Source organism: Ixodes scapularis, unplaced genomic scaffold, assembly GCF_016920785.2.
Source record: "Ixodes scapularis isolate PalLabHiFi unplaced genomic scaffold, ASM1692078v2 PGA_scaffold11__112_contigs__length_91849675, whole genome shotgun sequence".
Taxonomy (NCBI): Eukaryota; Metazoa; Arthropoda; class Arachnida; order Ixodida; family Ixodidae; genus Ixodes; species Ixodes scapularis.
In genome coordinates, this window is record NW_024609837.1 from 7,384,829 (window position 1) to 7,406,465 (window position 21,637).

At 47.4% G+C, this 21,637-nt stretch overlaps 1 protein-coding gene and 2 pseudogenes across 1 annotated transcript in view; 1 reads left to right on the top strand and 2 right to left on the bottom strand.

The window, feature by feature from the left end:
* The first annotated feature begins 2,635 nt into the window (after positions 1 to 2,635).
* LOC115328535 lies at positions 2,636 to 4,725 on the top strand (annotated as a pseudogene).
* A 4,385-nt stretch (positions 4,726 to 9,110) lies between these two features.
* LOC120844669 lies at positions 9,111 to 19,776 on the bottom strand (annotated as a pseudogene).
* A 759-nt stretch (positions 19,777 to 20,535) lies between these two features.
* Positions 20,536 to 21,637, bottom strand: part of LOC120844670 — a 51,363-nt gene continuing 50,261 nt past the window's right edge. Inside the window, exon 4 of the mRNA XM_040216587.1 lies at positions 20,536 to 20,739. Within this exon, the coding sequence (XP_040072521.1) occupies positions 20,536 to 20,739 (204 nt within the window). The remainder of the gene's footprint in view (positions 20,740 to 21,637) is intronic.

A 21,637-nucleotide genomic window follows, 5' to 3' on the forward strand; every position in this document is an offset into this window, starting at 1 on the left:
GAAGCGTCCTCACGACAAAACAGGGTTCATTTCGGGCAGGCGCCTTTTGTCAAATTTGGCACGCAGTTCTTACAGTTCTGTAACTATGTGGTTCAACGGGGTGACATGTCTTCTTTAGCGGCATTAATGATAAATAAAGAATTCGAGGTAACAGGAACAGCATGAAATTGCACATAAAGGAGCACAAGCGTAAATTGCCATTCGTATCCGCTACGAACTATATCCTCCCCACCCAGCACCATTCGCGAACAAATGTATTTATATAAGTGTCTGTATCAGTATTCCGGAATACTTTTTCGACGGTTTTGCAGAAATATCTCAGGGGTGGTTTCATCTCATATCGGGCAGGCTAAAAGGGTCTAATTTTTAATTTTGGCGAAAAATATATATATGTTTTGGGGGCGTTTACTAAATGACGGAGGGCGCAAACCGCATGTTGCCCATATTTTTTTGTTCTCGAGTTACGAAGCATAGAAGCCGCAACGGTAGAAATTAGTATTTTTGCCTGCCCTGTTTTCGGGAAGTCCGTTCGTGTCTGCCCGTCCTCCCGAGGGAAAGTCAACGTGGCGACATCGTTTGACATCGCGTACCAGAGGTTACGCTGCGACGCCAAACGTTTGTTTGGTTACAACGTGCCCCAACCGCAGATCGAAGAACGCCCGAAAAGGCCTGCGTTTCGTCGTCCTGCCGAAAGGTGAACCTCGAAAAAGCACGCGGTTCCGTCGCGCCGGCCGCCAAGACGACACACAGAACTTGCCCATGACGCCCCGTTTTCGTCACGACCACTTCGACCAAAGTGAGTTCTTCTGCGCGGAGGACACGGGTCGTTCACAGCTTCGATGGAACGCGATGCCGACGCTTCTGCTTCCAGTCGAGGACGGGATCGAGACATCTCCACCGAAGCGCCAGAAAGTCGTGGTAAGTTAGTTTTCTTTTTTCGCGGCATAGCTTTTATGGGGAGTTCCGAAAATCTTAGAAGTCACGTGTTCGGAACCAGTTGCAAGACGAATGGCGCGTGCACGCGAAGCTTATGAGCAGGAGCTGTCCGCGTAAAGGGATTTATTTGGACAGTGAACAAACATGGACATACCGATACCTACGGAAAGCGCAATCGATACGTAATGTATAATAATAGATAATCCTAGTGCCAGGAGTGTTGTCAAGATCAGGTATTTCCTGTTTTATGGAAGGTTAGTCTCAATATTTCGAACCCCAGAAGGTCGCAGCGTAATTTTGTTTTCACAAGCAACAGTGTAATGTCGTTACTGCGCACACTGTGTGATCCGTCGGCACCAGATGAAATAGAACAGAGGAGCAAGTGAGCGTCTCTTCACGGCAGTCTTTGGCGAAATAAGGGTGTGTGGAATATATACGGCCGTGCAAGTGCGTCCACTATTCGCGCATCTCATGCGTTTGTTTACAGCCGACATGTGCGCACGTGCTCTTGTTTGCCAGCTGAGATCAACCAGTAGCAGCGCGTACCTGGCTGCTCTGTCGACGTGTGTTTCTTGCGTATTCTCTAAGTTGCGCGTTGGTTGGCATGTTGTTTATGCGTATTTATGTTTTCCCAGAAGCTCGTACAAACGCTCTCATACGAGAAAGTCGCATTTTGGTTCACTTGCACGCCGTAGTATGCGCTGCTTTGTTTCTATTTTTGGTTCCGATAGTACATGTCGCGGCGTAGAAGTATGTGAAGCATTGCTTTACAGAAAGAAATGAAAGAGATGACCGGGCTACAAATGTGTGGGAAATGCGAGACTATTTTCAATTCAGAAAATCCCCCCCCCCCCCCCCGTTGCATTCACGGCTTGCCAAACTTGTACTATTGGAAACTGTTAGGAGTAATGAAAATCATCTATGCAGAACATATCCCAAGAACTAGGCATATAATGCATAATACCACTGTGCCACCATGAGATTCAATCAATAAATACTTATCTTGCTTCAAACAACTATTCCGCAGAGCAACGACACTGCTGCCGCCAGTGGGGTGCTAGCACCTTCTAATAGCCCTGAGCATCAGGACAATGGTGCTGTGGAGCCTGCCACTACAGGTCGAGGTGCTCCTAAGTACTTTCAGAAATCAGCGTGTATATAGAGGTTACAAGTCTGTACTTTCTAATTTTAGCAGCGACAAACACCGTCGCTGTGGTAGCAGCTGCACCACCAGCAGCTGTACCACCCGCGACAGCCATTGCCATAGAGGAGGCAGTTCCATCGAGCCCACTAAGCCCTGGAGCCACCAGCATCTCATCGGGGTCCGATCTGACGTACTCCCCTACTCGTGACGAAGACTTTGAGAGGAAAGCTGTTTTTATTTACATTTCGTTTCTAAATATTTTCTTCACTCTACTGCAGCGATCAATACACACCTGGCTTACCAAAGGTGGAGCGACAGTTCCTGGTGTTTGAGAGCTGCCTGAGGGAGCTGTTCAGCCCCTGCCAAGAGTGTTCAAAGTCCTGCAAACCACAATCACCCCCCTGGGCACAGTGATCAAGGTGCAAAAAACATCTTCCCCCTGAAGCACGAGCGGATATGGGAAAGTCAACCTCTCTGAACAGGAGGGCAGCTGGAAACAGCCTGCTCTTCAGCCACCTGCTGTTCTCCGGATCAAGTGTCACAAGCACCTTGAGGATGCTGCGCCACATGAACGTGGAGGTCTTCAGCGATCAGACCTTTTACACGTATCAGAAGAGCCTCCTGTTCCCTGCAATTGACGAAGTGAGCAATATTTCAAAGGGTCTTAGTTGCTTCCTGTTTTTGTTTTTCTTTGTGATGCTTAAATTGGTAGATCTAAAGGCAGGGAAGAGTGAAATCTTAGTTGAAAAATGACTAATGCACTTTAGCTTAGTAAACAAATACTGCAACATAACCAGGGTTATGACTACTGAATTTGTATTTACCTGTGTATTTAGGAGGTACTGAAATTACAAATAAGTAAGTTTTTTTTTTATTATGCACACATAACCGTAACTTTGTAAGGTTCACCTGGTTTGAACAGCAACAATCATTTATGTAAACAGGTCTACCTGCAAGAACAACAGGGTGTAGTCACACAGTTGGAGGACCAGGATGTTGACATCCCGAGCGATGCGAGATTCGACTCTCCTGGGTTCTCTGCCAAGTTTCTGACCTACACTGCACATGTTCAGCAGATCAACAAGATCCTCCACTCCATCCAAGTCCAGCTAGAAGAGGTAAGACACCCGATCTGAGCGAACATATAAACACTGCTTTGCAGGTTGCATAACTCGATTGAAATATACCACACCTCTGTTTGTATTCGGAGCGAGCCATGGCAAGTGTCAACATGAAGAAGGAGGGCCTCATCAAGCTGCTGGAATTCTTCAAGGAGAAACGTACGTGCACTCAGTCAAGGCTTAGCAGCTACGCAGCAAATTCAGCAAACTGACCTCACATTTAGTTTTATTATTGCAACTTTTTGAAATTATATGGTGCATGTATCCATGTAAAATCCTTGGGCACTGACCGCCACCCTGCCATACGAAAACACATGGATGTGCACGAACCTGGGACCGCCCACTACTTCGACATTTGGCACATCTCCAAAAGTAAGCAATTTTGATAAGTATTGCATTTAACCTACATTTTCAGGGAAAGATGCTGCAGGTTGATTTGAGTTATCCTGTCAAATTTTAGGTGTGTAGAAAGAGCTGAACGGCAGCACGGAAAACGAGCTGGATGTCAAACGCTAGAAGGGTGGACGCGGGCGACCACCGACCGCATGTACTGGTTTGCCATGACTGCGGGATGCAACAAGATCTGGCTGAGCATGCAGAACCACGTCATCGACAAGCACACTGTTCACGGGGGCAGCTACACGCGTTGTGTGCACAACGAAATTCTCGAAGCCACAAAAATGTGGATGGATCCCAGTAAGGTATTGACTTCATAGCCTAGTTTGCTCTTCCTAACCACATTCTTTCTTCAGATTCCCCGGCCTACAGTCACTACAAGCAGATCACTGGGAACAAACGCCTCCTGAAGGACCTGGTCCAGATGTCCCCCCACGGACATTCGCCCTGCAATCCTTCCACAGCGTCCTCATTGACTTCGCTCCCAGGTCCCGCGCATTCACTCCAGAGGGCATCCATGCAAGGTGATATTATGATTAAGCTGCAATTAAGTTTAATCAGTTTACATATAATCGTTTATCACCTGAACCTACTACGACCTGACTTAGTCCTTTTCCCCGAGGACTAGATATTGGCCTCAGAAACTACAAGAAAAACGATCGCATGACAATTATTATTGCCATCTTCATCCCTAATCAAACGTCATTCCACTGCAGGACTCGAGTGGCAATCCAGCATTTCAATGGGAACGCTGATCGCTGCCAAGCTGAAACGCGAGAGGGCAAGCCACGCTGGGCGGTGAAAACGTCCAAACCATGGAAGGGCCACCACACAGCCTGTCTCGGCAAGACAGCTCCCACCTACAGTAAGTGTGACATTCATTTGATGGTCATTGATTTGCTCGGTCATTTGATAAAGTTCTAAAAAAAAAAAACTTCAATTCCAGGCTACGTTTACAAGCTAGTAGAGAAGGTGATCGCCATCAATAGTCGATGGCGGTGTCTTGCTACTCCGGCAAAGGCCAGCACAGACATCTTTCCGGCGCCCATGACTGCGGCCTTTGCCAGGAGTTAAAAGGAGGAGTTAGTGGAAGCACGAAGGTCCCGCTTCGGCCGCAGTCTGCAGTAAGGGCACTCTCTAAACCCATGTTTCATTTCCGCAGCCAGAACTAAGTATACCTGCCAGTTAAAATGAGCGTCCAAGAACAGTCGCCCAATTTTTTAATAATATCACGTGAGCGTCGACCGCCGGGACGGGCAGTGCCTTGCCGCGGAAAAATGCAGCGTCACGGGAGACATTAAGCGCGTGCGCACAAAGCCCTTTCCAGGGAGCGTGGTCTGCTAGGCTATTCCGCTGATCGCGCAGAGCCCCTGCTTTATAGCAAAGGAGCGCGTTGCGCCGATTTTCCGCAGCCGACGCTACAAGCCATCTTGTCAGTCCATCGCTAAGAGCGTGTCACATGGCCTTCCTGTTAGGCACAACTGCACGTGGAACCACGATGTCACGTGACAGGGTGACAGCGTTGGATTGGTTTTGATGGCTCCTAGCATTGGCTGCGGTATATATAGTTTAATGCATCGTTGCATTCAGCTTGTCGCGTCATCGGATTGTTCTATTTTTGGTGCTGACAAAGTAAACGCAAACAGAAAATAAAAGAATAAAAAAATCTAAGTTAAACGAGATGACGCGCGGTTTCTTGCACGCCTGAGAAGTATCACGGTATAACGCAAGCAAGCTCGTTTCAGATCTTTGCTTAAAGGGACACTGACACCCCCCAAATATTTTTATTTTTATTTTTTGCCAGGTGCTTTATTATGGTGTCGGAGGACTACCCAATTAATATTTTGCAACAGATTAGCGTATTTTTTTAATAAAGCCAAAAGACGCAACTGCTCGAAACCGAAACCGAAACCCGACGGAGGTCGGAGAAGTGGAGAGAAGAGAGTGAGTGGCGGAAGTCACGTGGCTACACCCGACTGTGCGTTTTTTTTTTTTTCTCCTCTCCGCAGGAGACGACACGACATGCGGCATGCGATGCGGCGTGCGGGAACTGCTCGCCGTGCGATTCTTTTGCAGTTATGTTTGTTCCGCTCGTTGTTCTGTACTCCAAGATGAGTTGTTTTGTACATTCAGGAGTTGGAGATGAGTAATAAGTGCCCGTGGTGAATTTCCATGATCGGCTCCGAAAAGAATACACCCAAGATGTTGCGTGAAGAGCTGGCTCACATGTCCTGCATCCGAAAAAAGTGGCATTGTGCGACAGAGTTTCCGAAAGATCAACGGGATCGGGACCAATGGCTGGCTGCAACTCCTGTAGAACATATACGGGCACCTCGGAAAGCGGACGCTACCTGATTTATATGCTCCTTGCATTTTGTGGCAAGTGATTACATTGAGTTCGCAGGTGTCAAAACGGAAATGACATACCATTTAATTCAGTGAAGTATCGTCCACAACATTTGTTTGTTATATTTTTGTTTGTTTCTTCAATGATGATTGTAAAAAAAAAAAAAAAAGTTATGTAACCATCAGGAAATGTCAGAAAAAAAAAAGTTTCATCAGGGATCGAACCCGGTCCTACCACGTGTGAACCGGACACCTTTCCCACCGAGCTACTGTGGCATCTCTTTTTTTGGTGGATCCCTTTCCTTAGTAATAATTCAACCGGTAAAGTGTAAGTTGGAAAGTTTGCTGTCGATTTTTCTCTAGCAAAAGCACTCCCGGGTCGAAGTCGGGAAGCACCACGCTTTGGGGACATTCGCACCTAGTAAAGAAATCGTACGCGTGCATATTCAACTCGAAGTAGACACGTCGTGCTTGACGTTTGCGCGAGCGATGTCTTCAGCCACGAGAAGGGAGCGACGGCTCGGCGACGTCTTCGTGCAAATCGGCTTGGTGGCCGGGCGTGTCGTACGGGATGAATACCAATTCTTTTGATCAGTCCCAAATTTCTCTTTTAACGGTAGACAAAATTCGCCGCTACCGCGAACGACAGTTCTGAAATAGAGGTCCCACGCCCGACGTCCGCTGGCATCGCCGTCCCCGCGAGTCCCACGATACGCGAAATGACGAACGCACAGAATGCTTCCGGTTGTCTGTGGAACCTTTTTTTTCAATCAACGTATTTACACCTTTTTAGAAGCCACAAAAAATGGGTTTCATTTTTTTTTTCTATTTTTAATATCGAGTGTGTGCTTTCAGTGACCCAGGACTTTGATTAAATTTGGTGGTCGCATCGATACCTTAGAAAACGGCCCGTGACCGCGAAAAAGAGAGTGAGCGAGACTCGAACCGGCCAGTTCTTGATCGGCGGTTTTCGGGCGGAAAGAAACCAACCGAATTTCGAGCCGCAAATTCTGTTTTGGGTAGTTGAGCTCTCGTATGTCACGTACAACTAAAAACCTCGGCGAGCATAAATACCCTGTCAGTGTCCCTTTAAAGGCGGTCAGCTATGCGAGCAGATAAGGAACAGGAGCTGCGGGTGCGGTCAACAGAATAGCCTAGCGGACGACGCTCGCACCGGAGAGAGCTTTGTGCGCACGCACCTAATCTCTCCCATGACGCCGTATTTCCCCGCGGCACAGCGCTGTCCGCCCCGGCGGTCGACGCTCGCGCGATATTATTAAAAAATTGGGCGACTGTACATCAATGACTTTCACAGGCCTCCCTGAACATTATACTATGCCCTCCATGCAGCCTGCCATCTCATCCTCAAAGCCAGTGGTAAGTGTGGCTGCAACAAAGGGATTACCAGCTTATAATTAAGCAACCTTTTTTCTACAGAAAGGCCCCGGGCAGTACGAAGTTCACCCATTCGTCCGGCAGTCTCGTCGTGAAAGCCAGCATTAAGTGTGGCTGCTGCACGATGCTAGCAGTTCTGTAACGACGCAACCTTTTTTCTACAGAAAGACGCCGGGCAGTATGAAGTCCACCTATTCGTCCGGCAGTCTCGTCATGAAAGCCAGCAGTAAGTGATACCGGTACCTAACGCCACCTAGCCTAGCTACTTGCGATTACTCTGCTTGACCCTGCCATCTGGTGGCAAGCGATTTAACTTCCTTTTACGCTACGCGGCTACGTCGTAATTTTGTGTTACCGTTCTGAAATGAGCAAAGAGGCTGCTGCGGATTTGCTTTTTTTGAGAGCGGCTTTTGGTTTTGCGGGCGATTGGTTTACCACTACTCCGTGATGTGCGGTTGACGCAACGGTTGACGAAGGAATTGTGGCTCGAGGAATAGCAAAGGTAAGACATAAAGTGCGCGAACTGGGTGCCGGTTGTCTGCGTTTAACATCGCAGTACTGACGATGAGAAAACCGAGTGACTGCATGACTTCGAAACATAAGTTTTTTTACCTGCAGAGAGAAGTCGGCTTCAGAAATACAGTTCGCGGAAAGCTCGTATTACGTTTTTATTTCCTGCCCCTCTCGCTCCGTACAATAGACTTAGTGTTCTCGTTAAGCCTTATTGAGCTTGATTTGCTCGATTCGTGGCCGCCATAATGAGATGCAGGTGACGGACGAACGTTTGCTCCCCTGCTTTAGGGACGAAAGTTTCTCTCTTTCTGAAGGAACATATGTGTCAAGAACGTTCCTCCCTCTAGGGAGGACTATACTGACCCTTTTTTTCTGAGAGCGCATCGTTGGCCTCCGCAATAGCTCCTTAGCGCCGTTCATCTGCCGAAAGTCGTTGTTCCGCGCGAAAGCCGCAGTTCCCACGCTGAAAGTCAGAATGGCAAGACGTGCGCGTATTTTTGCTCGAACACGTTCACGCAAAAGAGACGGGGCATTGCTTTTATTGTAATCGCTCGCACGCTATTAATTACGTTCGGATAATTCAGAGAGGGACTTCAATGAAGCCAAGGTAAATTAGCTTGTTTGTTTTTATCTAGCGTTCAAAGTCTCGACGCACTATTTTATCTGAGTCTGCACCTGCCGGAGTGGAGTCACAGGGCAATGAGAGCATCCCATCGTGATCAGCTGTTTTAACAATACCATTGCAAGCCCGTCGCTGCTACCGTGGAGAAAATGGTTATACCAAAACTTCGACGGCATCCCACGGGGGGTTGGAGAGGCGCAGCAGTTAGAGGCGAAACTTGAGCGCACTACTCCGATGGGTGTGAACGCTGCGTTCAGCAGTCTACCCTGAACGCAGCGTTTATGAACGTTGTGGTGACGTTCGTTGCGAAAATTACGCCCGTTAGGTCTGTAGTGTGAACGTAATATTAGTGATAAGCTAAACTGGAGCTAACCAGGTCTCATGAACTTGTTCTGGAGCAAGAGATACTGATGCAGCAATCGAGGGTTTGAACATTTTACCTTATGATGACCCACAACTTCACAAAGAAACACGGCACGAAACGCTAGTCAAACATACGGTGCAACCACTAATGCGACTTCACAATGAAAAGTAACGTGCGTAACGCTCACTGAAGCAGATAGTAAAGTAGCTGTCTAACGTTTTACTGCTGGCGCCCGTTTGCAAGTTGGCCGAACACCAAATTACGGTGTTGAACTCACTCGTGCGCTTTTATGCCCATTCCCTCCTGACGGTAGTGGCGCATCATGAGGTAAACGACCTTGAGCGCAGGGAATCAAACCGAAAAATATAACGCTTTCGGTTACGGTTACGGTTACCGCTTCCTGTTGATAACGGTTTCGTTTCGGTGTTTTACGGTTTTACTTTTTACGGTTTCGGTTTCCGGTTACACGTTCCTAAAAAACCGGTTTATTTCGGTTTTTCCAATAATTTGTTTAATTGAAATGCTAGACAGCAGTTTTATAATAAATGGTTTAAAGTAGTCTGATATCCGAAAACGTGAAATTCAAGGGATTTAGAAACGTCTTACGGTATTCACTCGAGTAAAAACCGCATTATTTATTAATGCCTCCCTTGCGTCTACTTTCCCGCAGAACACATATATATATGGCCAACCATTGCGTTGCGCATAAATAACATAGCGAATAACCAGATCGAGAACACGATTGGCCAAACAAATGCAACCTTCACAAATGGTATCTTCGCACGAAGACTTTATCGCTGTCCTGTAAACAGCTGGAATCAAGCTGTCGATCGCGATGATTGGCAATCCGCGTTCTTTCCGGAAAAGCGAACCCTCAGGTTTTATCCATAAACAGTGCGGCTATTCCTCGAGTAAATACGGTAATACTTCTAATTGGTTAAAAGTTGCACACGTTTCTAGCTCCAACGCTTGTTCAATACATCTACTTACGTTATATAGTTTGATACCCGAGCATACATCTAACTTCCGCTACTCGAGCACCATCTATAGAATAAAATGACAAAAAACACCTTTACTTTGTTGCTCGGCAGCGTTTGTAAACAGTCCTAAGAAAGTTCCCACTGGGTGCTGGAAGAGCCATTCGCACCTTCTCGTCGCTATAGTTAATTTCAACCTTATACATGGAGACGAATCTTCGCCCACACTGAATGAAGGAGCAGGACTAAAGCCATATTGAAGTAAAACACTGCTAATTAGAATAAAGTAATATAATTGAGAGCTGGGCTTGTTGGTGAAAGTCAAACATAATATAAATGCAATAGCCCAAAACAAGGAAGACTAAGGAGAGGTACAAAAAACACAGTAACAAAACAGAAAGCTGTAAAAATATGGTGCATTTATATAAAAGAAAAAATGTGCGGACGCAAAAACTGCAAATAAAGTGCGGACGTACCGTTATAAATAAATAAATAAATATATATATATATATATATATATATATATATATATATATATATATATATATATATATATATATATATATATATATATATATATATATATATATATATATAGGCAAAAGTGATGTGCGCAGACACAGCAGCCGTAGGATGAAAAGAGTAAAATTCTAATTTAATGGCGAAAAAAAGTCACGCAAGCAAAAAGGGTGAAGTGCCGAAAAAAAGTTGTATTAGTTTACGGGAATAATGAAGACTAGGCACAAGAACGCTAATTACGTGGGAAAGAAACTTCTAAACAGGACGGAGTAAAAGTCAAAGTTAACACACAAGAACTTACAAAAATAAATTGTTAAATAAAAAATAAAATAAAGAATTGAAAATAAAAAAATGAATAAAAATAAGAAAAGGGCCTGACGTCCGTCGACGTTTCGGCAGTGGCACTGCCTTCTTCAGGACGGGAGCCCATATGGCGTGGTAGGTTAGTTTTATAAAATATCTAGGGAGAGGGTTAGTTAACGCGAAAGTTCGAAGGGGTTTGTAGGGTAAGGGAAGCACGGGGGGGACGAGTCCAATTTTGTCGCGATGAGGGAGGCGGTTCTGGGTTTTTTTCACAGGTGCACTGGTGGTATGGAGGAGCTCGTAGGGAAGGGGAACACAGAGGGCAAAGTCCAATCTTGACGCGATGAGGCATGACAATTGTAGGTTCTGTTCGCCGGTGCATTGGTAGCAGAAGGAGCTTGCCGGGAGAGGAAGCGCCAGGGGGTATGAGTCCACTTATGTCGCGCTGAGGGATTAAGGTTGTGGATTTTGTTCGGAAGCTGCCTTCCCGGGTAATTACGGTGCAGTGAGCGAGTCGTAGCGTCCTTGAGTGACCGGGTCGTCTGGGGCCCTCTTTCTCCTTGTCCCCGAGGGCTGGTACGTCCAGACCCAAGAAGGAAGAAAGAGGAGAGAAAAAAAAAGAATTAAGTAGGGCGGGGATGTCGCGGCAGGTGGTCGTTTAAGCTGTGTATTGTTGACAGAGTGCCCAAATCTTTGTTAATTTTGCACTGGAATTTATGAATTAGGAATGACTCGCGAATTTCTCTATTTGTTTGACTCTTGAAGCCACTCTGTTTGACTCTTGAAGCCACTCCTACTGCCGCCAAGCGTTCGAATCGTCATTCGGCACGTCGCCACTAATGACCTAGCTTCTCAGGATCCTCAGCCCGTCCGTCAACACTACCTCGACCTGCTGCACCACATCCAAACAAGACCAGGCATTCAACGGTCGTCTGCAGCCACGTCCTGCCCCGGATCATTAACCGCCATCTCCATTTTCCTAACAGGCATTTCACGGATGCCTTCAACCACCGAGCCGGAATCTTCAACCGGCAGCTGACGGACATCTGCATGTCCACACCCGGCCTGTTTTTTTACACGCACAACCTGCAGGCGTGCGGACTCCCCCGGGTCCTGGCTGCGGATGGCCTCCATCCCAGCTTCGCCGGAGTGCACATCATGAGCCGGAACCTCAGGGCGCTGATCCCGTGCCTCCTGCGGCGGACCCCGAGGCCTCAAGGAGCCTCGGCGCCGGATGTGCACTGGCCGACGCTCGGGGAGGCTACGCTGATGCAGCACACGGAGGCCCGGCGCGGCCAGCCACGTCGCACCCAGCCACGTCGCACCCAGCCACGCCGAATACGGCCCCACGGCAACCAGCGGCCGAACTGACTGCCATCCGGTGAACCCTTTTCATACTCTCCGCCCGCTAAACCTAACCTAAACGCTCCTAATCAGCATTTCTTTCGCCTCCGCAGAATAATTGGAAAACGCATTAGTTATGAAAACCATCTCATGTCATTATCACGATACTCCCAGAACGAGAGTTACCCTAGGGGCCTTAGAATATCCGCTCTTCCAAACTTTCCACTTGATCCCGCACATGCATCGCAATGGAGCGCGTCGCTCTCGAGGACTTCCAATGATTTAGTCAAAATCCTAATTGCCCAATGTAAATCTAATATAACCTCCTTACGCCAAGAGGAGGAGGAACTGTCCAAAACCATGCCACTTTCGGAAAAGCACAAGCATGAATTAGCTAGCTTCATCACCAAAAAGTCCCATTCATTACATGTAAGAGTATCCAAAAAGTTTTCCCGCGACCATATCGATCTAGAATCACCCGATCCAGACACCCTGCAAGAGACTTGTCAAGCCCGCGGTAAGGAAGGGATAACCGATATCCGACGACGGTCACCCGACACAGAGCCCCCTACCCTAAGCCAGAGCGAACCTGCCGGTATGCCTAATGCATCCGGCATCATTGATAACACCGTGGTAAATTTATCATCAGTTGAGCTCTCTCACTCGGATATAAATCTATTAAAAAAGGGACTTTCCTTCTGTCCAGACGATAACCATGTAAATGAATATCAAATGCACCTCGACCTACATAATTTCGCTCGAAATCTCCGCCTTCGGGAGCACTTTCATGGAAATGTCTCCTCTCCCCCTATCCATCCCTTCAGGCAATCCAGCGACTTTACACCATTCGCCAGCAAAGATCCGAATCTAGACCTATACGTAAGGGAATTCAAAAAGATGTTTTAATGCATTGTAGACGCAAAGACTCGAATGGTAAAAAAAGTAACCTAAAACCCGACGAGAAAAAAAGTCTGGAGAACCTTCAACAAAGGAACGACATTGTGATCAAGCCGGCGGACAAGGGAGGGGCCACAGTCGTAATGGATACCGCCATGTATAAAACAGAAGCCCTGCGTCAACTCAGTGACCAAAACTTTTATACCGCCCTAACTTCTGATCCGACTGCTAACTATGCAGCTACCATCGCCCGGGTCCTAAGGCGCATGCACAAAGAGAACAAAATAGACGACCACCTCTTAAGCTTCCTCACTCCCACCGACTGCAAACCAGGACGCTTTTATCTTTTACCCAAAATTCACAAACCAGGAAACCCAGGCCGACCTATTGTCTCGTCGAATAGCACTGTGACTGAAAACTTATCAAATTTTGTAGATTACCTCATTAAAGATCTCCCCGAAACTTTTAACTCATACATCAAAGACACGACACACTTTCTAAATCTCATTTCTAATGTCGACTTTCCCCCAAACGCGCTATTGGTAACCTTGGATGTATCCTCACTCTACACCAACATACCACATGCCGACGGCATTCAGGCCACCGCTTCCACATACAACCGCAAAAAAGACAAGCTTGTCAGCTCCGAGACTCTCTCAAAACTTTTGGATTTAATACTAAACTTTAATCATTTCGAATTTGACGACAACCATTATCTCCAAACTAATGGCACAGCAATGGGCACAAAAATGGCGCCAAACTACGCGAACGTATTCATGGGAGTTTTGGAGGACAGTTTCTTGAGACAATGCGCGCTAACTCCTCTCTTGTACAAACGATACATTGACGACATATTTATAATTTGGCCGCACGGCCTTAGCGATCTACTTTGTTTCATTAAAAATTTTAACCAGTTTCATCCTACTATAAAATTCACAAGCTCTTATTCCCTCACAAGTATCAATTTCTTGGATGTCTCTGTGAAACTCGTAGATGGTGTATTAAGCACCACACTCTTCCGAAAACCAACCGATTCACAGCAATATCTCTCGTTCAAAAGCTCGCACCCCCGACATTCCAAAACAGCCATCCCGTATAGCCAGGCCCTCCGATGCCGCCGAATCTGCTCAAACGATGACGATCTAGACAGAAATTTAGAACAACTCAGGGAGGCGTTCCGGGGACGTGAATACCCAACGGCCTTAGTTGATAACGCGATAGACAAGGCACGTGCAAAAGATCGTAATTTAATACTTTCTCCGGACACCACGCGAAATGCCCCCAAAAATCCTGTGAACCTCACACTCACCTACAGTAATAACCTCCCAGCCATCCGCTCGATCTTAAAGAAACATCAGTACTTGATAGAGCAATCGACTAAACTCAAAGAAATATTCCCCGACGCGCCCAGAGCGGTTTTTAGACGACCCCGAAACATTCGTGACAATCTCGTGCATGCAAAACTAAATAAACAAAGTCATTCAAAACCAACGGGATGTAAACCATGCGGAAAATCTCTTTGCAAGATATGCCGTCAAATGCTTTCCACTAACATTGTATCTAGCACAAATTCGCACTTCCGTCAAACGATTAGCAGCGATGTCGACTGTGACTCAGACAATGTAATATACCTCATTGAATGTCACAAATGTAAAGAGCAGTACATTGGACAAACTAAATCCACGTTTCGTCAAAGATACAACGGCCATAAGTCCGACGTTAGGTGCAAACCCGACCTTCCAGTATCCAAACACTTTAGCCAGAATGGACATGTAATAACGGAGGCAAAATTAGTCATCATACAGAGTGGCTTCAAGAGTCAAACAAATAGAGAAATTCGCGAGTCATTCCTAATTCATAAATTCCAGTGCAAAATTAACAAAGATTTGGGCACTCTGTCAACAATACACAGCTTAAACGACCACCTGCCGCGACATCCCCGCCCTACTTAATTCTTTTTTTTCTCTCCTCTTTCTTCCTTCTTGGGTCTGGACGTACCAGCCCTCGGGGACAAGGAGAAAGAGGGCCCCAGACGACCCGGTCACTCAAGGACGCTACGACTCGCTCACTGCACCGTAATTACCCGGGAAGGCAGCTTCCGAACAAAATCCACAACCTTAATCCCTCACCGCGACATAAGTGGACTCATACCCCCTGGCGCTTCCTCTCCCGGCAAGCTCCTTCTGCTACCAATGCACCGGCGAACAGAACCTACAATTGTCATGCCTCATCGCGTCAAGATTGGACTTTGCCCTCTGTGTTCCCCTTCCCTACGAGCTCCTCCATACCACCAGTGCACCTGTGAAAAAAACCCAGAACCGCCTCCCTCATCGCGACAAAATTGGACTCGTCCCCCCGTGCTTCCCTTACCCTACAAACCCCTTCGAACTTTCGCGTTAACTAACCCTCTCCCTAGATATTTTATAAAACTAACCTACCACGCCATATGGGCTCCCGTCCTGAAGAAGGCAGTGCCACTGCCGAAACGTCGACGGACGTCAGGCCCTTTTCTTATTTTTATTCATTTTTTTATTTTCAATTCTTTATTTTATTTTTCATTTAACAATTTATTTTTGTAAGTTCTTGTGTGTTAACTTTGACTTTTACTCCGTCCTGTTTAGAAGTTTCTTTCCCACGTAATTAGCGTTCTTGTGCCTAGTCTTCATTATTCCCGTAAACTAATACAACTTTTTTTCGGCACTTCACCCTTTTTGCTTGCGTGACTTTTTTTCGCCATTAAATTAGAATTTTACTCTTTTCATCCTACGGCTGCTGTGTCTGCGCACATCACTTTTGCCCATATATCAACGGAAGCATTTGTCAACATTCGTCACTCTTTATATATATATATATATATATATATATATGAAAATATGCAGATGAATGGACAGTACTTCATCGAATGAATCAATATTTTACGAAATCGCCGAGAGCCAAAATAAACGACGGAGTTAGGATTTGAACTCTCGGCCTCCCAATGTCCGGTCGGGTGTGCTTATAATATATAATATATTATATAATATTTATTATACGAGCCACGGGCTACTTGGCATTTTACACTTCTCTTTATGGCTCTGGATTTTTTCTTCTTTGCCCACCCGTTTGACAGAGTTTCCGACCGAATTCCTCTTTCACCCAATTGACTTCCCCTTCTTCTGCGTGCTTGGTCAACTTTGCCGCACTGCCCACCGCTCTACCTTCCCCCGCTATCTGACAGCGCATGGGCAGATGCCTCTGGAGTCGGTTTTGGAGTACTTGTAGGGGACTGTGCGCAAACAATCATAGCCCCTCTGCCGAGGCCAATATATATACCCCTGGGAAGAACTCGCCGTGTTCTGGTGCGCGCGCATTGGCGAGTAAGGAACTCTTCTACACACAAATAACGCAGCTTTGGTTCTAGCGCTGCACCGCGGCCATGGACGAGCTTTGCCTTGAGCTATTGCCAGTGCAGTCTGTCTTCTTTTTCTTAATGAAGATATGGCAATAAAATAGGTACCGTCGGTTATGAGCCCCGCCGACCTGCCGTTGCGCGCTTGACACGCGATGGCAAGCCGGCGGGCCATTGAGCCCACGCACTCTCGGCGCGAGACATCTTTTCCTTCTCGTGCTGAGCTCGGCGAAAGACACGTCCAAAGGGTTTCCCGAGGTTTTTCAATAAGTCTGAATAAATTAATAAATGAAGAAAAATGACAATGGCAATAGCCCAAGGCAAAGCTCGTCCGTGGCCGCGGTGCAGCGCGAGAGAAAGCTTCGTTGTTTGTTTGTAGATGAGTCCCTCTCTCAACAATACACGCACACCACAACACGACGAGTCCTTCCCGGACGTATATTAGCCTCGGCAAAGGGGCGATGACTGCCTGCGCACAGTTCCCAACATCAGAGATGGCAGTAATGGCATTACTGTAATGGAATTACAGTACTTAAATTACTGTTTGGAGTAATGAGTAATGTAATGAATTACTTTCAGGCAGTAATTTCGAGAAAATTGCTCATTACTTTTTAAATTACTTATGTCCTAAATTATAAAATTCGTTTGCGAGCTTTACGGAAGACGAGAAACATTATTTTACATGGCAAAACGTTGTGAAAGAGCAACAAAGGAAATAATCGACGGCCACCTGAGCGCAAAGCCTTGTACGAAGAGCTGAACAGACACAGAAAGGAGGGCTGGAAAGGCGACGGAGAGCACGGCGTCGCGTCATCACGACGACACTATACTTCGTTTCTCCCTAAGCTGACAGTGCTGCGGGAGCTGCAAGCTAACCAGAACCAATTAAACACCTTCTTTTAATCACGTGTCCCGCCCCTTTCTTTCCGCGTGGGTATGAACGAGAGCGGGGTTCCCTGGCGAACGATAGACGTGTGACTGCTCCAACAAACACATGTTTCCACCGTTCATCCCTATGCTGACGGTGCGTCAGCATAGGGATGAGCGGCTCCTAGGCTACAAGACGACGGGCACGTCACCAGTGAGTTAAACGTAAAATAAAACCTGAGAGGACAAGACAAACAGATCCCCAGTCTTGTACTTTCGTCAAGCAAGGTCAAACCTTAATCTTGGACCATTGTGATTAACGAATTACCGGAATAAATAGTTAATTCCAAATGCCTTGTCAAAGCCCCAGGCTGTTTTGTGCGTCCTCGAGCAAAGCAGGTGCCACTCGCGGTATGCCTCGCTGCCTTCCCTTGGGAAGTTTATTCGGAAATAAGCCTACAAGCAGATATCGGCCCCCGTTTGTTGGGAAAGTACAATTTAAGAAGCTCGCGCCATTCCTCAACTGGCGACGCTTTTGCTTAGCAATTATCCGGGCCCTTTGTGTGGCAGTGCGCAAAAAGTTGGACTCTTCGAGCGCTTCGGAAAAATACTTTTTCAAACAAATTATCGAGAACAGGCCAACTATGCACGGTGACAACTATTCTTGGTAATGCAATGGAGGGTACAGGCACGCGTTTCCTCTCCCATTTGGAGCACTGAATAAAGCGGTGCGCGTGCTCCCCTCCTCTCCACTGCATTGTTGAGAAAAGTTATCGCCGAGTATATAGTGCTCTCGGGAGAATAGAATTCGACTACGTCCGGGAGGCAGAAACGGGACGTTTCGCGTGACGACTCCTTGTAAGAACGAGCTGCCATTGCCCGACTTAACAAACTGACATGGACTACAACTTCTAAATCAGGAAGACGGAAACATATCACCCATTTAGTGAAAACCTTCACCGTTGAATGAACAGCGAAACCGGTGAGTCGTCTGTCTTTCTGAGTCACATCTAAAGAAGCTATTCATCATGTTAAACACTTATGTCGTGTGCGCCAGCAAAACAGCTGTTCAGTATGGTTCACTTTGAGGCACATAAGGTTATTGCGGTGTAAACAGGGAGATGTGAGTTTTAGTAAATATAGACCAACTCAGCTCTTTGACGTGACATCACTGCAGTGGCGCGCCTGTCTGTAGGATCTGGTTCCTGAACACTCGCTGTGTGGGCAAACGAGGGCTTGTTTTGTAAACACTGTGTTGGTGTATACAGTAAATAAAATTAGCACGATTTACTGCTTCAAGGTATTCAAAAGTAATGTCAAAGTATTTTCATTACTTTGGGGAAGTAATTGTAACGTAATGTCATTATTTTTAGTCTGCGGTAATTTGTAATGTAAATTAATTTCATTTTTGCAGTTTTCAGAAAAGTAATTAGTAATGTATTTTAATTACTTTTTGAAAGTTATTTTGCCATCTCTACCCAACATCTATGGCGTAACCGACTCCGCAGCCATGTGCTCATGCGCTGTTGGGTAGCGGGGGGAAGGGAGAGCGGTTGGCAGTGGGGCGAAGTCGGCCAAACACGCAGAAGAAAGGGAAGCCAGTTGAGTGAAAGAGGAATTAAGTCTGAAACTTTGTCAAACAGTGGACGAGGAAGGCAAAAAAAACAGAGCCATATAAACAAAAGTAAAATGCCAAGTAGCCCGCCGCCCCCTGGAGCGCCTTGAGGGGAAGCGGGCGCTCCAGCGAGCGAAGGTCACGAGGAATGGTTCGGAGCCGTTCTGGTGTGTGCGAAATGGTGTCATCGGTTGTGTCGAGCCTGAACCCAATAAAACCCCATGCGCCGCGTGGTCTCTGTTCGTGTCGCTTAGGTTGAAGCGAAATCCCGACCGCAGCAAGTCCTCCACGAGGAGGCGCACCGTAGACGCCAACTTGTCTGGGTCGGAATGGGCGCATAAGAAGTTGTCTATGTAAGACCAAGCCCAGAGTCCACGCGCGCGCATTTCCCTGGCAATGGCTGTTGCCAAGAGGTGTATGTAAAACGGAGCAGGGAGTATCAGGAAGGGCATACGGCAAAAAAAGTAAGGCGGCCTACTCTAAATGTGGTCAGGTTACGGGAGGAGGGATGAAGCGGTGATATGGTAAAAGGCCGCGGCAAGGTCGACCTTCACCATATACGCTTGGGGCGGGAGTGGGTTTACTTTGATGACCTGGGGTAGCGCAGTAAGGCAGTACTGGGTGCCTGGAGGTAAGGAGTAAGTGCTGCGCAGTCTAAAACAAAGTGGTACTCGGTGGTTGTCTTGGATACGTGGAAGACGGGGTTGAGGCACGGACCACGTGAGGAGCGTTCGATAATGCCACCAACATGTTGGTTACGGCGGCATCGATCGTGGGCCCCTGGTCAGGAAGAGGGGGGCAGACCGTGAAGCAAGACGCCTTCGTGCTTCACGGGCGGCGCGTGAAAACGACATGCCTCACTAAACAGTGCCCAGTCGACTTGTGGTGCTGCTGGGTCGGGAGGACTGGTGGCGGAGGTCTCGTCGCTTTCGACTTGTAGGCAGTGCTACCCAGGTCCGACTCAGTCTTCACGTCGCTTTGTTTGTCTGAAGTGTTCCTTTGTGTTGGTGAGGTTTTACTCCTCGCCATTGTGAAGTCGAAGCAGTCGTCATCGGCGTGGGGCTCGATGACACTGTCGGTCCTGCTGAGCCAATCCAGGATTCGGTCGGCTCCGGTGGCCGCCGAGTCCGGATCCAATGGGTCGTTTTCTTCGGTTCAAGATCAAGCACGGGCGAGGTTGGCGGAGACGCTAGCCTAGCAAAATGCATGGGCGAGAACGTTCTAGACCGAAAAAACGTCCAAAAGCGTTGAGGAGACGACCGTGCCGACAAATGACGGCACTGGTGGTTCTCGAAGACCAAGGGTAGCTGCCTGACTTACTCAGCATTAGAGGCCCTCTTAAACTTGGTGCCTGGACGGTAGCTGGTGTCCGCGGGAGCGCGAGACGTGCGGCGTCCGCGTCGAGGTTGGTTGGGTAACTCGTCGGGGAGCTTTCCTAAAACCTCGGACTCGAGCCTGGACATCTGAGATAGGGTAGCCGCCCTTCAGTTCCCTCTCGCGACAACGTGGAAGAGTTCCAGTTTATCGAAAATGAGGTGCTGGTGTTCGGGGAGCATGGCATACCAAAGTGGAATCGATAAGGGTGGAGATGCCGGATCTCGTGGACATATCTCGTGGACAAACTTCTGGTGTTCTGGGCGAGGTCGCGCAGAAGGTCGTAAACCGGACGGACCCTCGCTCTGGGAATGGGCGGTGGGGGCTCCACCAGAGGTAGTCATATCGCGTTGCTGGCTCTGGTAGAAATGATTCCCGTAGACGCCATACCTCCGGCGGAAGCAGGGCGAGGGCTCAGGCGATGCTAGATGCGATCTCTTGCCGCGTCTGTGGATGTTCGAGACAGTGCTGACGTTCGAAAAGATCGCGTTTAGAGCTCTGTGACAGGAACTGCTGAGACTGCTGGCCGTGTGGGGCGAGACCGGCCTTGGCATCGACGATTGGAACTAGGGCAGCTCCCAAGGTTGAGGCGGAGAAGGCAGAAATGGCGTCCCCTGTCTGTTGCACAAGCGCGGCTCCGTCATCGGGGGCCAAGTGCGTTGGTCGTTCGAAGTCGGTGCATCCTTCCCTATGGCTTCTTCTCTTGTCATGCTGAGATGCGTGGCAATGCCGGCGGCTGCCATTCGGTTCGAAAAAGGGCCTCGGCACGATAAAAAAAAAAAGAAAAGAAAACTCAGAAACCCTTCGGACGTTTTCTCGTTCCTTCCGCCGCTCTCAGCCGAGCCCCAGCCCGAGCCCGAGCCCCCCTCCCCCCACCCCCGCACGCGCACGCACGCGCACGTACACGTTCGCACACACCTCTTTTTTTTATTCCTGTGTTGCTTCAAAATCGACACTCGCGACACGTTTCAGACTAAATGAATACCAGTTTTTCTTTTCCGCGAGCTCTGCATGATGGTAAATTTACCTCGTTACTTCATACTGGCTACAGCATGTCAGGAACATCGGTGGTTTCGAAAGAACCGAGTTGGATAGACATCTGAGAATTCTGATTCACTAGTTAATACCCTGAAGACAACACGTACTGAATACACGTAGCGATGTAGGAGGGCGGCCAATTTAGAAATAGACTTGTTTTTATTATAGGCTTGACCACTGATTCCAATTAAGTATTCTTAATCCTAAAGTTAGATTAAACGGAAATGTATAACCAGATGCACCACTCGCTGACAGTAACTCTCTCAAATGCCCACGACATTTCAAGATCAAACTCCGGGTCAAATTTGAGAAAAGCAATTTTTTTTATTTTTCGGTTAATATCGGTTAAAACCGGTTACCGGTAAATAATTTACGGTTACGGTTATGGTTACGGTTTTTATAAGTTTGAACTAACGGTTTTGTCCCGGTTACTGAAAAAATTTCGTCCCTAAACGGTTTTCGGTTTCGGTTATGGCTA